Source organism: Lachancea thermotolerans (genome assembly GCF_000142805.1).
Source record: "Lachancea thermotolerans CBS 6340 chromosome D complete sequence".
In the NCBI taxonomy this organism is placed as follows: Eukaryota; Fungi; Ascomycota; class Saccharomycetes; order Saccharomycetales; family Saccharomycetaceae; genus Lachancea; species Lachancea thermotolerans.
In genome coordinates this window covers 1,304,128-1,318,680 of record NC_013080.1, presented here as the reverse complement: position 1 = coordinate 1,318,680, position 14,553 = coordinate 1,304,128, and the positions used below count along the sequence as shown (strand labels likewise).

The 14,553-nt window shown below is 47.5% G+C and overlaps 4 protein-coding genes and 1 non-coding gene across 5 annotated transcripts; 1 reads left to right on the top strand and 4 right to left on the bottom strand.

The window, feature by feature from the left end:
- Nucleotides 1-14: 14 nt before the first annotated feature.
- Nucleotides 15-1,864, bottom strand: IMD3 (IMP dehydrogenase IMD3; the record flags this gene model as incomplete). Its single annotated transcript, XM_002553354.1, has 2 exons — nt 15-1,129; nt 1,411-1,864. The coding sequence occupies 2 exons, from the start codon at nt 1,862-1,864 to the stop codon at nt 15-17; spliced, it is 1,569 nt and encodes a 522-aa protein (XP_002553400.1).
- Nucleotides 1,212-1,323, bottom strand: SNR54. Its single transcript, XR_002432195.1, has one exon. It is a non-coding gene; the product is annotated as a snR54 (small nucleolar RNA).
- A 1,548-nt stretch (nt 1,865-3,412) lies between the features above and the next one.
- ATG23 (Atg23p) lies at nt 3,413-4,717 on the top strand (the record flags this gene model as incomplete). The annotated part of the gene is made up of 1 exon (XM_002553353.1): nt 3,413-4,717. The coding sequence occupies one exon, from the start codon at nt 3,413-3,415 to the stop codon at nt 4,715-4,717; it is 1,305 nt and encodes a 434-aa protein (XP_002553399.1).
- Nucleotides 4,718-4,788: 71 nt separating this feature from the next.
- SEN1 (DNA/RNA helicase SEN1) lies at nt 4,789-11,061 on the bottom strand (the record flags this gene model as incomplete). Its single annotated transcript, XM_002553352.1, has 1 exon — nt 4,789-11,061. The coding sequence occupies one exon, from the start codon at nt 11,059-11,061 to the stop codon at nt 4,789-4,791; it is 6,273 nt and encodes a 2,090-aa protein (XP_002553398.1).
- Nucleotides 11,062-11,397: 336 nt separating this feature from the next.
- Nucleotides 11,398-13,560, bottom strand: CRN1 (coronin; the record flags this gene model as incomplete). Its single annotated transcript, XM_002553351.1, has 2 exons — nt 11,398-13,486; nt 13,556-13,560. The coding sequence occupies 2 exons, from the start codon at nt 13,558-13,560 to the stop codon at nt 11,398-11,400; spliced, it is 2,094 nt and encodes a 697-aa protein (XP_002553397.1).
- Nucleotides 13,561-14,553: the final 993 nt, after the last annotated feature.

The following is a 14,553-nucleotide window of genomic DNA, read 5'->3' as shown; positions in this document are numbered from 1 at the left end:
CTAATTTAATAAGCTTAGTTGTGCAGACGCTTCTCGTAAGAGTGTAAGTTCTGAATACCACCCTCGAGTTGAGCAGAAGCAGTTCTGAACTCGAATCTGATGGTGCTGTTGTCGACCTGCTCCCTCAATTCCGTCAAGGATCTAACACCAATGTCCTGGCAAGAGTGCTGCAGACCGTTGTACAGGTAAGGAATGAACTTGTTGATAGAACCCTTGTCAACAACAGCACCGGAGACACCCTGAGCGACAAAGACCTTGTCGGACTCGGAGAAGTAACGGGAAGTGGAGGCGTTGCCCTTCTTGTCGGTCTTTTGCATGGCGTCGACGGAACCCATACCACGGTAAGTCTTCAGACGCTTACCGTCCTGGAAGAAGTACTCACCTGGAGACTCAGTGGTACCTGCGAGCATACCGCCCATCATCACACAGGAGGCACCCAAGGCCAAAGCCTTGACAATGTGACCGATGTTACCGATACCACCGTCAGCCATACATGGGACGCCAAACTGGTTGGCGAACTTGGTGACGTTGTAGACGGCGGTACCCTGAGGTCTACCACAGGCCATGACTTCCTGGGTGATACAGATGGAACCGGAACCCATACCGATTCTCAAACCGTCGCAACCGGCTTGGATCAGAGAAGCGGCCTGCTCTCTGGTGACGACGTTACCGGCGATGATCTGTAGGTCCGGGTAGGTCTCCTTGATCCACTTGATCATGTTCAACTGAAAGATGGAGTTACCCTGGGAGGAGTCGACGACAACAACGTCTAGACCGGCCTTGACCATCAGAGACAATCTATCCTTGTCAGCATCGATAGTGCCGATGGAGGCACCACACAGAAGTTGCTTGGTGGTGGCAGACTTGGAGGCGAGAGGGTAGGACTGGTTCTTCATCAAGTCAGTTCTGGACAACATGGAGACCAGGTTGCCGTCCTTGTCGATGATTGGCAGCTTACCCTTCTTGGTGTTCTTCAGGATCTCGTTACCCTCCGACAGGGTGACACCGACGTTGGCGGTAACCAGGTCCTTGGTCATAATCTCGGCGATGGTTAGGGTGTCGTCCTCGATGAACTGAATGTCACGAGAGGTGACGATACCGATCAGCTTGCTTGGCAAAGAACCGGATTCTGCGAGGTTGTTAGTATATTGTTGCTGTTGGACTGTTGTCGCGCGAGCTGCGTCTCTCCGCGGGCCCGTGCACTGCGCGTGCGCGTGACTGAGAGTGTCAGATTCAATAAAGGTTTTCTACAAGATCGTTTGATCAACACTCAGTAGAACGAAAGTTATTAATTTAAGTCGATCATCACGCTTGTTCTCAGTCTCGCGAGCGTGGAAGACGCGCGCGGAGGGGGAGGGGCCTCGGGGAAACGCACGCGCGGGGACGGCGTGGGAAAATTTCAAAACATACCAGTCACTGGGAAACCACAGAAGCCGAACTTGGCGCGCATGGCCTTGGCCTCGGCGACCGTGGTGGTGGGGCTCACCACGATAGGCGAGTTGATGAACCCGTTCTCAAACTTCTTGACCTTTCTCACCATCGCAGCCTGCTGCTCGGGCGAGCAGTTGTGGTGGATGATACCAATACCACCGAGCAGCGCCATCTGGATGGCCATCTCGGACTCTGTCACAGTGTCCATAGGCGAGGACACGAAAGGCGTGTTCAACGTGATCTTCTTGGTGATCTTGGTCTGCAAGTTGACCACCGACGAAGGGAAGTCGATCTTGCCGGGCAGGATCAGAAAGTCATTGTAGGTCAGACCGCCTCTGATGTTGGAGTCCATGAGCTGCTCCGCGGACAACCCATCCTTCTCCTCGTACGATTTCAAGTACTCTAGGGCTTTAGAACAATCTTTGAAAGACATTGTAAGGGCTTAGGAGAAGACAAGTGTGGTCGGGTACCTCGGTGAGAGAGATATGATACTTTTAAAAACTACAAAGAAACCATTTTCAAAACCAAACAATCCCCATTCCACTGAAAGGAAACCAAACTCCAAAGAACGACTGGAATCCATTTCCCAAGGTCTTTTTCATCCAAATTTATATGATTTTTTTTTCCAGATGGCTTGCCGATGCCCTGAAGAAAAAAAAAAAAGTAATGATGGTTGATGGGTCAGGAAAAAAAAAAGAGGGCCAGAAACTGAAAATCGCATTTCAATCACGTGAAGGAAACCCGAGCGGCGCGCATGCGCCCATAGTAGGGCTGCGATCAGACCGCGCTCGCAGGCAGGGCCTGCAGGTAGAGTCTGCAAACTAAATCCACGAGCTAAACTTGCGAGCCAAACTCGCGAGTCGAGCCAGCGAGCCGAGCCCGTCAGAACACACAGGCATCCGGGGACGCCCTGGACCATCGCGTCGTAGGACGGTACCAGCACGTGCGCACAGGCCGCTGGTCGAGCCACTGAGCGAAGTAGCTCGTTGAAGAGTTTCGGCGCGATGCGAGCTCGTGCGGCTGGGCCGGCTGGCGGCACGGGTGCTAGAGCACGGGGACTGGCGAACGCCGAACTCCGGCACACAAGAGCGTTGTAAACAGTGATAAAGTCCAATAAAGTTGGCGCCAGTGTCAGGCTTGGGTCCGGGCGGCGGGTCCGGGCGGCAGGCCCGGGCGTCAGCGAAGGCCAAAGAGGTTGAGGGAGAGCGGAGGGAGCGAAGGGAGCAAGGGAACAGCGGGAAAGGGGGGGGGGGGGGGGAACAATAGCAGGGAAGTTCTAGGCGGAGACGAGAAACACCCGGCAGGAATCGTGGTGTTGGTTCGAGACCAGGCGCAGCGCGCACGTGCACGCGGGGCACGTGCGGTGCGTGTCTTTGTGCTGCGTTTCTGCATGCGTCTTCTCAGCGACAGTTGCAACCTGTGCTGGGAATCTGCGACGCGCGAGCCGTGTCTGCGTCCCACTGCGCTGTCCAGAACTAAGCAGGTTGGGCGCCGACGACAGATCACTTTGTACCAAAATGACGCGGCGACGCCTTTGTGTGGGGTGTCGCAAGTGGCCTCCACAACAGGGATAGCTAGGGATGGCCGTAGCGCATTGCATCGCGCTATAATACGCTATGCCAAGCTGTCACGCGCTGGAGTTTGCTGGTGGAAGCAGCTCACTGTCGTGACAGGCTGATCCCCGTCGCTGGCGCCGCTACGGAAAATTTGCGACGCTATAGCGGTGCTCCAGAGGGCTGATAGCCCTGGAATACGCGAGAAATACACCCGCACAGTACCCGCACCGGCAGACTCAGACCTCCCCGCGCCAGGGTTTGAGTTCTGCCGTTGAGTCACGTGACACGAAACAGGCCCAATTTAGACCACACGCACATTGTAACCACCCTTACCCCGATGCACCTCCCATCGCATCCACAGACTCAGAGCCCAGCGCCCTGTCCAGAATCCAGCAACCACCCAGAGCCCAGCTCCCGCGCACACAATGCAGCTAGAAGAGGTCCTGATCCAAAAGGCCAAAATCGAAGAGTTCCTTGGCGAGCTCGCTGCCGCGCATCACAAGTACCTTCTCCAGATACACAACCCCGACGTCCTCGACAGGCTGCGAAGAGACATCCTCACATGCTTCAGCGACATCTGCAGGCTGCTGTCCATCCTCGTGGCCGCGGATGGCGAGGGCAGCGTTAGAGGGGAGATCGACCGGCTGAAAAAGACCGCCTCCAAGCTCGACAGGCTCAGCCAGAGGGAGCGTTCCTTGAGGGCGCAAGCAGCAAACTGGAGCACCACAGCGCTCCACGAAGCCTCTCCGGAGCCGCCAGCGAAGCCGGCCGAGCGCCACGAGCTGCACTCAACATACCGACTGTATCTGAACAGGTACCTCGACGACGTAGGCGTAGCAAACACTTCCCTTGCCGATGGGCAAGAAACGCGCGCTAGCCGCGAGTCCGAACCCGAGAATCCCGCTCCAATTACTGTGCTGAAAAGAATAGCGCTGCTGCAGGCCTGCAAGGAGCGGGCAGACCGCGAAGTCAGCCAACTAGAGTCGCTTCTTGCTGCCTTCAAAAAAGACCAAGAGCTGGTCTCAGAAGAGATGAGACGCCAGCAAAGCCACGTAGACAGCGCCAAACTCGCGCTCGAGTCCGATCTCCAACACGTGCGTCACTCGCAGGAAAGAGTTCTGGCAAAACTGGGTATTTCGGCCAAAACGAATCGACAGAACGCATCACTGCTATCAAACTTCGGCACGCTGGGCCGTCGGGAAGGATCGCCAGTGCTGCACGATCAGCTGGGCTACGCAAAAAGTTATCTCGAGACCAAGGAAGACGTCTTGGTTGCAGATCTAAAGACTTTCAAGAACGAGCTACATCCTGCAGAGCACTCCAGGAACACTTGGGAGGATTCCCTTTCACAAATAAGCAAGCTCGAAGCGTCATTAAAGAGCATCCTCATCAGAAATCCCGACACTCCGCCCCGGGTTTTGTCTACAGAAATAAATGCAGTTGTGGGTCATCTAGAAGATGCCTCGTCCGGCACATCCTCTTCGCTCCTCAAATACTGCCTTGGCAGCGAGATAGAAGTCCTCAAGAAGGCGACCGAAGAGCTTGGCCCTCTCAGCACAAGGCAATCCCCGCGACGGCCTTATAAAGAGAGAGGTGGGACGCTCCTACTGAACGGCGCTTCCCGCCCACAAACTGGCCTCAATATAGATATCGTGACCTCCAAAGAAGCGCCATTTACTCCCAACGGATCGCCGAGCATAGGTGAAATCAAAATGCAAAAAAAAGAGTGAAATACAGCCAGTTCCGCACTACTGGCCTCGCTAAGTCCCAGAAGTCACATACCATCTCTATAAACTTGTGACTATTTTTTACTTGAAAACAGTTTTCTCTTTTTTGGAATGAAAGGATTCGAGGCTGGCTTTGAGCGCTTAGGAATCCCGTTTTCAGCTTTCGTGCTACCTTCTTTGGGCAAATTTTCCCTTTTGACCGCAGCTTTTGGCCCCGCAACAGGAGAAACCGAAGGATCATATCCATCCTGATCACTGTCTGCGTCGGCATGGTTCTCGTGTGTATTTCCATCCGAAGCAGCAAGTTGATATTCCTTGATACTGATTTTCTCACTACTTTGTTGCCCTGCATCGCTCACACTCGCTCGACCACTCTCAGAATCAGGCATGATATAGCTACTTTCCCCGATCGTTTGGGCCTCTGCCTCAAACCTTACACGTTTAGGGGTTGTGGCTTTGTCCAATCCTTTTGCTGACGCTTGATCGGATGATCTTTTTGTAGGAGCTTTAGGCGCATTTGCGTGAACAGTGGGAGCTCTCGTTATTACACTTATTTCAGAAGCAAGAGAGGGGCCCCCAAAAATGGATGACTTCTTCTTAGTTCCAGTTATAGCCTGAGCATTTCCTGATTTTGGTTCCCCTCTCTCTGGCTTTGATTGTTGTTTGGGCTTATTGCGTTTATTCTGATGCGCCCCATTCTCCCTGTGGTTCTTTCTGTTCTTTTCATTGAATGTGCTGGGCGCCAAGGGATCGTAATCATCAGCTATAATGTGATCATGAGAACTTTGGTAATCTTTCAAAAGCCTTGCCGCTTTCTTGTTCTGTGGATTCAAGAAACCCGAGCACGCAAGTTCCAGACAGTTTCTGTCCTTTGCGTCCGTTATGAGATTCCTCCAAAGTTTGTTTTTGAACAAGGAACTGTGATGACCCAAAATCCACATGCTTGTTTTGGCTCTTGTCAAGGCAACATTCATTCTCCTAAAATCCTTCAAAAACCCAACACCTGATTTCGTGTCGTCAGCTCGGACACAAGAAATGATGATAATCTCTTTCTCTTGACCTTGAAATCCATCAATAGTGTTGAAGTCCACGTAGCCCGCAATAGTGTTCCCAAAGTACCTTCTGAATTCTCTCCTCATAGTTTGCATCTGTTCCCTATAGGGTGAGATGATACCTATTTTTCCACTGAAATCAAAGCTTTTCTCGTAAGAATTCAAAAGATATTCGACAAGCTCGATGGCAACCTTGCATTCTTCAAAGTTAACGAAAGACATGGTCTTTTTGTTCTGTTCTTGCTTACCCGTTGCAATATCAAAAAACTTATATGGTCCCAAGGGCGGGCGGGAATGCCACGGTCTAGTGTTGATGGTTTCCATATCTGGTCCATCAGTCAATTTCCCTTTGTAGAACTCGATTGAGGGGAACTTACTGATCGCAGGATGCATACGGTACTGAACATTCAACAAGTGGGGAGAGCACTGCTTTTCCATTCTCACAAACAAAGACTGGTTATACTTGAAATTGCTGGCCGCACCCGACAAGACTGTGGGCGGCAACTGGTTTGGATCACCAACCATAATACAGCGCTTAGCGCCATATCTTAGGGGAATAATACTGGACAGCTCGGTACATTGACAAGCTTCATCTACTATCACAGTGTCAAACTTTACTCCCAAAGAAGCCATGATATCATGCGCTGACCCTGACAATGTCGAACAAATAACGTCACTTTCAGCCAAAATACGCGACTGAGCTTTTCTTCTATCAACTTCCCTGTTTCTAAAGTTTACTGAGTTTTTCTCTCGTATCTCGTCTTTTTGCTTGCCCAGTTCATTAATCTTCCGACTGAGCTCCCTTATACTCAACTGAATCTTAGTTATGTCATCGGTAGACAATGTACTACCTGCAGATCCGTCCTCATTATCGAGCTTGTGCCTCAATTGGCGCCGCTCGCCGATAGCCGCTTGCAGGTTTTTTTCCAAGTCCGGATTGCTGGCAAACTCGTAGTTTTTGCCATTAAGCCTCTTTTCCACTTGCTCCTCTAGGGTCAAATCCCTTATAGCCGCATTTACAGCATCGGGGCGGCCGATTCTAACAAGTTTTGGTTGAAAGAGCCTTCCGCTCTTATCAAAAACCCCCAACTTAAGTCTCAACACTAATTCATCGACTGCTGCGTTACTTGGCGCACATATCAAAACTTTCTGTTTGAGCAAAAGCTGCTCTGTAGAAGATGCCACAGCATCCAGTGGTTGCTTTATTACTCCTGGAGGCAAAGCTTTTTGAGTGCTTAAAGTGTAGCCAACAATGCCCAATATCGTTTTCGTTTTTCCTGTACCGGGGGGGCCCTGGATTAATGAAAAACCTTCGCAAGAAACAGTACTAACAATCGCCTCTGCCTGGGAATTGTTGAGCTTGTACTTGGCTTTTACGTCTTCAATTTGGCCGCTGTTGACGGGGTGATGGGGTGTCGGTTTACCACTAACAATTTGGCCAACAAGGTCATAAAATGGAAGGCCAACCAATGAAGTATACTCTCTTTCAACGGTGGTCATTTGCATAACCTTGACAGCAAAAATTTCAGCGCGTAGTGTCAAAAACCTACTAAAGCGATGGCTTCTATCAATTCTAAGGGTTAGGTCCATATTGTCACCTTTGTTGTTTTTGAGACCCCAAACTTTGGCTAAACAGGTGTTTTCAGCGGTTTTAAAGTCGTCTGACCTCAAGTCGCCCGCCGATCTAACACCAGGAATGAATGACAAGACAAGCAAGTCAGAATCCGTTATGCCCGCTTCTTGAACCATTCGTTTGCTGACAGAAGCATACACTTCATAAAAGTCCGAAACTGCCGTTCTATTACCAACCACAATACTAAAGGGTTTGTTTTCTTCCCTGTCCCGAGCAGCGCATAGGCCCTGCCAGCATTCTAGAAGTAGAAGGGGCTTCATGATCCTTTGATATTCTTCCGCTGATCGAAAAGCATCCTTGATATCTTCATACCTATAGTCATTAGAGCCTGATGGGTACTCTCCAGTATTTGTGTAGTTCCACTGTAGAACGTCTCTGTAGAACGGATTAAGATCAACATTTAATCTTCTTCTCATGTTTTCTTCTTCTTGCTTCTTGCGCTGAGCGCTGCTGGACTTCTGAATTGGCTTCCCATTGATGTCCAATACTATCGGTGTGCTGCGCTCTTTTGGCTTCGATAAAGAGAAGAGCTCTTTGGCGTCCTCTAAATCTCCCTCGCTCTCGTCACTACTATCTGCTGAATTTGTTTGTTGTGGCTGAGGCTTTCTTGAGTGGAAAACGCTAGAGCTTGGCGGATGCACTGTTCTATTCGCGAGTAACTGTCTCCTAGCTAATTCCAACTTAGAAGTTGGAGCCTTCAAGGGTTCTTTAGCCTTCGGCGCCATTCCTGGTCTGAGTGTACCAAATGATGTTATCTTCGATTGACTTTTAGGTCTTCCCATTATGGAGGAAGACATAGCTTTTCTTTGAAGGAAGTCGGCTCTGGACTCTGTGGTAGGCGGCCTGGACTGGTTCGAGAGCTTTGTGCTCAAGCTTTGGGCTGAAATTGACTGTGAATCACTTTCTTTAACGCTTTTAATTTTGTCCTTTTCTTTGTGATAAAAGTCAGCTTCTCCGACTACTTTCTCTACCAGACTGTCATTAAAGCCTTTGGCTCTCGAAAGAAGTTCTTGAGATTGCTGGGCGGTTAACTTGTTAGAAAACTTCCTTGCTTTTGAGGCATATTTTGCCATCGTTGCTACTAGGCTATCGTCAAACCGTAGTTCTTTTTCTATTGCAAGATCTGCTGCCCGAACGACTAGCTTCACACATGATGCTAATAAATATTCATCACTCAGCCTTAGCCAATACAGCATGTCTTGAAACGTGTTGAGCACATTTTGTAAAAGATCGTTTGACTGATCGGCCCCACTGCTCGGCGTCAATGCTTCGGAAAATTCCCTGCATGCATCTAGAAGCGACAGACTAGTATCCAAGGTGTCTTTTGTGAAGTTTTCCAATTCCGAATATGGGTGTTTGGAAGCCCAACCGAGGGTTGCTCGATAGATCATATTTAAGAAATCCCAGGACAATGTCCAGAATTTGCGAAGTACTCTATCAGTGTTTTCGTTCTTCATTGATTTGTAATTGGCAAATATTCCATTGACTGGATCAGAGAACGCTGTGATAATGTCCATTAATACTCTTATGGCTCTGGGGCATGGCTCAAAAAACTCATTTTTTATCAATTGAGACAAAACCATATTGACGGAACTCAAGCTATAATCCAAGCTCCTGGTGAACATCTCTTGAATTCCCTCTAATCTGCCCTCAACGTCGAACGTTTCGTAAAGGATGTTTGTCGCAGTCTGATAGAGTTCAACGTCAGATGTGAAAATACATGACCAAAAGCCTCGTGAAGCGTTTTCATCCAAAAGAACTTTTGTGAGTTGGGACGGTAGAATATCTGTGATCTTGATAAGGAGATTCTTGAGAAGATCGACATAAACGCCTATAAAGCTGTTGTGCTCATTTGTTGGCGAACCAGCAGTTTTAGGTTTGAGAAGCCCGTTGACGTTTTGCATAGATGACAAAAGCAACGATGCTAATCGCGAGGCGTCTTGTGAGTGAGTGAGATCAAGGCTCTGTACAACTCTGGAAAGCAAGTTTGTAGTCACCTTGACGTCGTTAGCTTTTTCTCCCCGATACAGTCTGTAAGAAGCTTGACAAAGGATAAGGATATCATAATCAATACAATGAGCTAGGACTTTCATCGATGAATAAGAAACTGAACTTGTTAACTGTCCAACTCCAGGATGCATGTTAGCATCAGTTGCAGATCGGACCACCAAATCCAAGACCATTTCGTTGTTTAAAAGCGCCCGAGAATCTAACTTAGTGAACAAAACAGTCTCGAAGCTCTCATTGGAATACAACATTGATCTCTCCTCTTCTGTTACAGCTAGAACAGCGCTCAATAGCGCAGTTGAAGAATTCATTAAACATGCCTTTGGAATTGTTTTTAGTGTTTGATGATTGGAGATTATACGGAAAAATGCAATCGAGACCTTTTTTACCATTTGTATCCTTTTAGAAGGTGATAAAGAATAAAAGAATGGAAGGGTCCAGGAAACGAGATCTGTCAGAGAAGTTGTGGGGAACAAAAGCGCCTCAAAATCATTTGAAGAGAGATCTTTGTCTTGCAGCTTGGTTAAGATGTTGGAAAATGTATTTTTTTCAAATATCAACTCCAACACGCTGTGAAATGTGAAAGGTTCAAGAATGACCCAGAAACGCCCTTCAGCCTTTTCCACTAGTACTTTCAAAGCCCTTAACAACATGTCTAATGGCTTCTCTCGGAAAAGGTGTGCCAGATGACGATACCACAGTTTATAAATAGGCTCTATTGGATGGCGGATAGACTGACGTAGTGACTCCAGGTTCGGAGGAACAATAAGGTATTCTTCGATTATTGGGGAGCTCAAGAGACAAAACACCGGGATAAACTTGGACCAAAAATGAGAGACCAATGCCTCATGAAAGTTGCTCGAGTTTTGTAGGTACAGAAAATGAACGTTGATTTCCTCCAAAAGGTCTTGTGTAAAATTATCCTTGTTGAAGGTAAAGTTTGTTTTCCTCAAAAAGCGAATATAGCTTTGGGCCCATAGAACTTCTTCATTGTTACCCTCAAACCAGCAGTACATGAGACCGGCGGGTACGTGCTCGAAGGCGCCTTTTGTCTCTTGAATTTCAAGAAAAGTATGATGTGAATTGTAAAGGAACTTAAAAATTGCATCGAATGCAATCTTCAGCTGTTCGTTAGTTCTGAGAACTTGAGGATTGCATAGACACTCGTAAAGTGCCAGCTCAATGGCTTCAGTGAGGTGAACATCTGTGTTGTTGTTGATGGATATTCCGCGTAAAACAGGCAGCAAAGCTTCCGCCCTCCACAAGGACACAATGTTATTGAATTTGGTAACATGCTCGTAAGGAACTTTTCTCAGAACAGAGAAATGTTGCAACATTTTGCATTTTCCTTGCGTAAAATGTAAAATACACGCTTTGCACCGAGAAAGCACAGGGTCGAATCTTCCCTTCAGCCAAGATACGGTGCCCTGATTGCTGAATGAAAAAAGGGTAAGACAAAAAACTGACACCGGTCTGAATGTTTCGTCGCAAAACAGGTGCTCATCTTTGGGGATTTTATCAATGAGTTTTAGTAGCTCCCCTAGCAATTTGGACTCGTCGATTCCTTGATTGGTGCAAGCATAAACCTGCTCTATTTGCGGCACAAACTTGGTCGCGAGCGCCCTAATATCTGCTTTGCTAATTTCTGAGCTCATGAAAGATGTCGCTGAGGACCTTCCTGAACGTGCCTTCCCTTAAGATCAAAGAGCTTCCCGGAAATAGGCGCGAAACCAGTGAAGCAGGGCGATTCCTATACAGACTATGAAAACACCAGATCAAAAATTACTATTGCACGTTGATCTTGGTGAAGGTTTTTATTCCAGAAACTGGAAAAGCGCGTATTCCTAGAGCTAAATTCCTAAATTGAAGTGGGCGGATCTAATGAATTTTATTCAAGATTTACGTTTACATCAAAATTTTTCTAGATACTGCGGTACGAAAAAGCATGGGAACAAGAATCCAAAACACACTCAACTAAGTTGGCAATTACATCAGTTCTCAGCTTTGACAAGTTGCTCTATCTTCGCTTCTAAAGCCTTCAGTCTGTTGTCTTTATCTAGGCTACTTTGCCGAAGGTCGGCAACAACGCGATCTAGCTCCAGCACTAAATCTGAGAGTTTCTCCACAGACTGCTTAAGGCCAAGAGATTTTGGAGCAGATGATGCTTGTTCAGCCTTCGTAGAGGTTGCCTTAGCTGCAGCTGTTTTTTTCTCTGCGGGGTTTTCTTGATTTGACGCATTTTGACTCCCTGCTGCTGCTGTCTTGGTTTCTGCTGCCTCGGGTTTTCTTTGTAAAGTTGCTGGCGACCCGTTTTCTTGCTTCTGCTGCCGAACTTCTTGCTCCTTAGGCTTAAGCGCAGGGGTTTCGGGCTTAAGCTCAGAACCCTCGACCTCTGACTTCGGCTTTTCAACTTCGCATTTGTTTTCAGTTTTCAAATCCTTCACCGATGTTTCTGTTTTATCAGCTGCTTTTTTACCGGTTTGCTCAAACTTTAAAGTCTCTATCTCATCATCTTCGTCATCCCAGCCTGACGTTTCTTTGGATGGGTCCTCAGCCCCATTAACACTGTCCAGTTCAGATGATTTTTGGAGTAGTTTATCAACAGATTTGTCTTCTTTTAAAGCGTCATTTGCGTCACTTGAGAGGGTGCTAGAAGATGAGCCTAAAGCACCGACTTCCCTTGCTACCGAACTTGATTGTGTTTGGGATGCTTCTGCTACCTCCGTTTGCTCCTCCTTGGTTGGAGATTTGTCATTTTTCTCCTTGGATGAATCCTTTTCGGGTTTCGCAGCGGGTACTGACGGCGAGGCCTTATCAGCAGCCGAAGGTGAGGAAGTCTTTTCAGTGGGTTTCAGAACCGGTTCAGAACCATTGTAAAGTGAGCTCATGTTGAAAAGAACTGGTCCGTCAACAGGCTTTTTCGAGACCCATTCGTCTGCGGTTAGTGCTGCTGTTCCTGACGGGGCGTCTGGGTAAATGTCTTCTTGGAACGAATCAGATTTTCTTGGAACGTAGAAGGAAATTGGTTCAATACAATGGTCATTAACTGTTTTGTAAGCTTTCAAAACCTCATTATCTTTGACGCTGACAGCCCTTCTTGGTGCAGCTGCAAACCCCCTCTGAGGGTCAATAGATTGAAACTCAGAGAGTTCAAATAGTTCATCGTTTTGGAATTCGTAGTAACGAATGTTACCATCTCCCTTTCCAACGAGGTATAGGATCTTATTCGAGTCGTCAAAAAATGGCATCAAAATGCCTGAGGACTGGTCAACAGTATAGAACCCTCCCAGGTCACCTTTTTCAAGGCCAAAAGCATCCCAGATTCCAATTTGGCGATCACTGAGCTTTGAAAACCCAGTAGTAGCAAGCCGGTCAGAATTTCCAAGCCACACTACCCTTTGGTTCTTTGCGCCGGTGTGTGCCTGACCTTCACTTACAATTTTTTCTTCTCTAATATCCCAGACCCTTAGTTTTTTGTCGCGAGAAACTGTGGCCAGGTGGTTGCCGTCGTAGCTAAAAGACATGGAAGTGACCATATCAGGATGCTTCAGAGTGAAAAGCTCCTTTCCGCTTTCAACATCCCAAATTCTAACAGTATGGTCGAGAGATGAGGAAGCCAAGACATTGCGAGCAGTTGGATGAAACAAGACATGGCCGACTTTGCGGCCATGGCCTGTCAAAAACTTCTTAGGCTGCAAGTCCTTAGGTTCACCCTCTGAGTTCGTATAGTGGTGAAACGAGTAGTCTTCAGGAATTTCCCAAATTCCAATCTTACCATCGTCGGATCCAGAGGCGATAATGTTGTCGTTGAAAGGGTCGAAGTCAGTATCCAATACATGAGCAGTATGACCTCTGAAAAGCGGCACCTGATCCGGGGCCTTCCCCACTTCGTTCAACGGAATGACAGCGAAAGCCCCACCCCCCGAAGAATTCCAATTTACGGAAATAAACTTGGGATTGACCTTTATCAAATTTGAATCCCAAGCATTGTTGGTTAACCTGATGTTTTCGTACTGGCGTTCCTTCTTGGCCACCTGGCCATACACATGCCTGTACTTTGAAGCTCTCACAAACTTGCCACTTCAAACCAGAAAACGTTAGTGAACAAAGTACTTGGAAGTCCCTCAAACGCTGACGACTTCAACATACCTCATTGTTGGTTGGATAACCTTTGTTTACAGTATTAGGTGTTTATAATTTAATGTCGATCTTAGTTTTCGTGGCTGCTGTATCTTTCTCGGCACCATATGAGCATTAATCACGAAGTTACTACTGTCGGCAGCATGCGCTCTTTAGCCTTTATTTTAAATGCCACAGCGTGCTGCTAGTGGACAGAGCTAATTCGAACTTCCGCAACCAGCTCAGGAAATAAGGCCTCTGGTCAGAGCTGCAAACTAACGCTTCTCGGGGTAATTGAGACTGTACTAGGTGACCCTCTGAAGCTGAGCCAACAAACGAATGTCTGCAGATCCTGGAAGTAAAGCGTGTCTGAGGGGTAGTTTTACCGTAGTCAATGGTTTCTTTTGTTAGCAAAGTCTGGAGATCTCGCAGTTATCTTGTTTCTCAGCTCAGCTATGACATATTGGAACGATAATCCCAGCATTACCTAAAAAACTGTTTGCGTGTGGTGAGAGAGGAGGTTAACCATCTATTATATGCCAGCATCTTGAGCTAAATGGTGAAGCTTTTGTGCCAGCATCCGGCAACCTCGAGATCCCACCCTAAGGTTTAGATATGTTCTTTGAAAAACAGAACGTATGCTTTTTTTGGAAATGGAGAAGCTCGTATCTTGAACCGCCACTTCAAACAGCAGGGACTATTCCGCAGACTTGCCGTTGCAGACATTTTTGCTCGGATAAAAACGAAAAGATCTTACCTTGCCGCTGTCATTAACATCGCTAATGCGACTTTTGTTTCAAGCACCCTCTTCGCTGAACCGTACGTACATGAAAAGCGCTCTGTTGACATGCGCTCTGTATCAGAAGAAGTTCGTCCTTTTGCAAAGAGTGTAGCCTTATAAGCTTCGATCTTAGTACCACCGCATCTGTTGTTGTGTTATCACGCGTTCAAGGGGACACGGGGTGACTCGAAGCTAGCAAAAAGTGCTAAGAACATAAATGTGTTTGTGGGTGGAGATTGTTCAACGA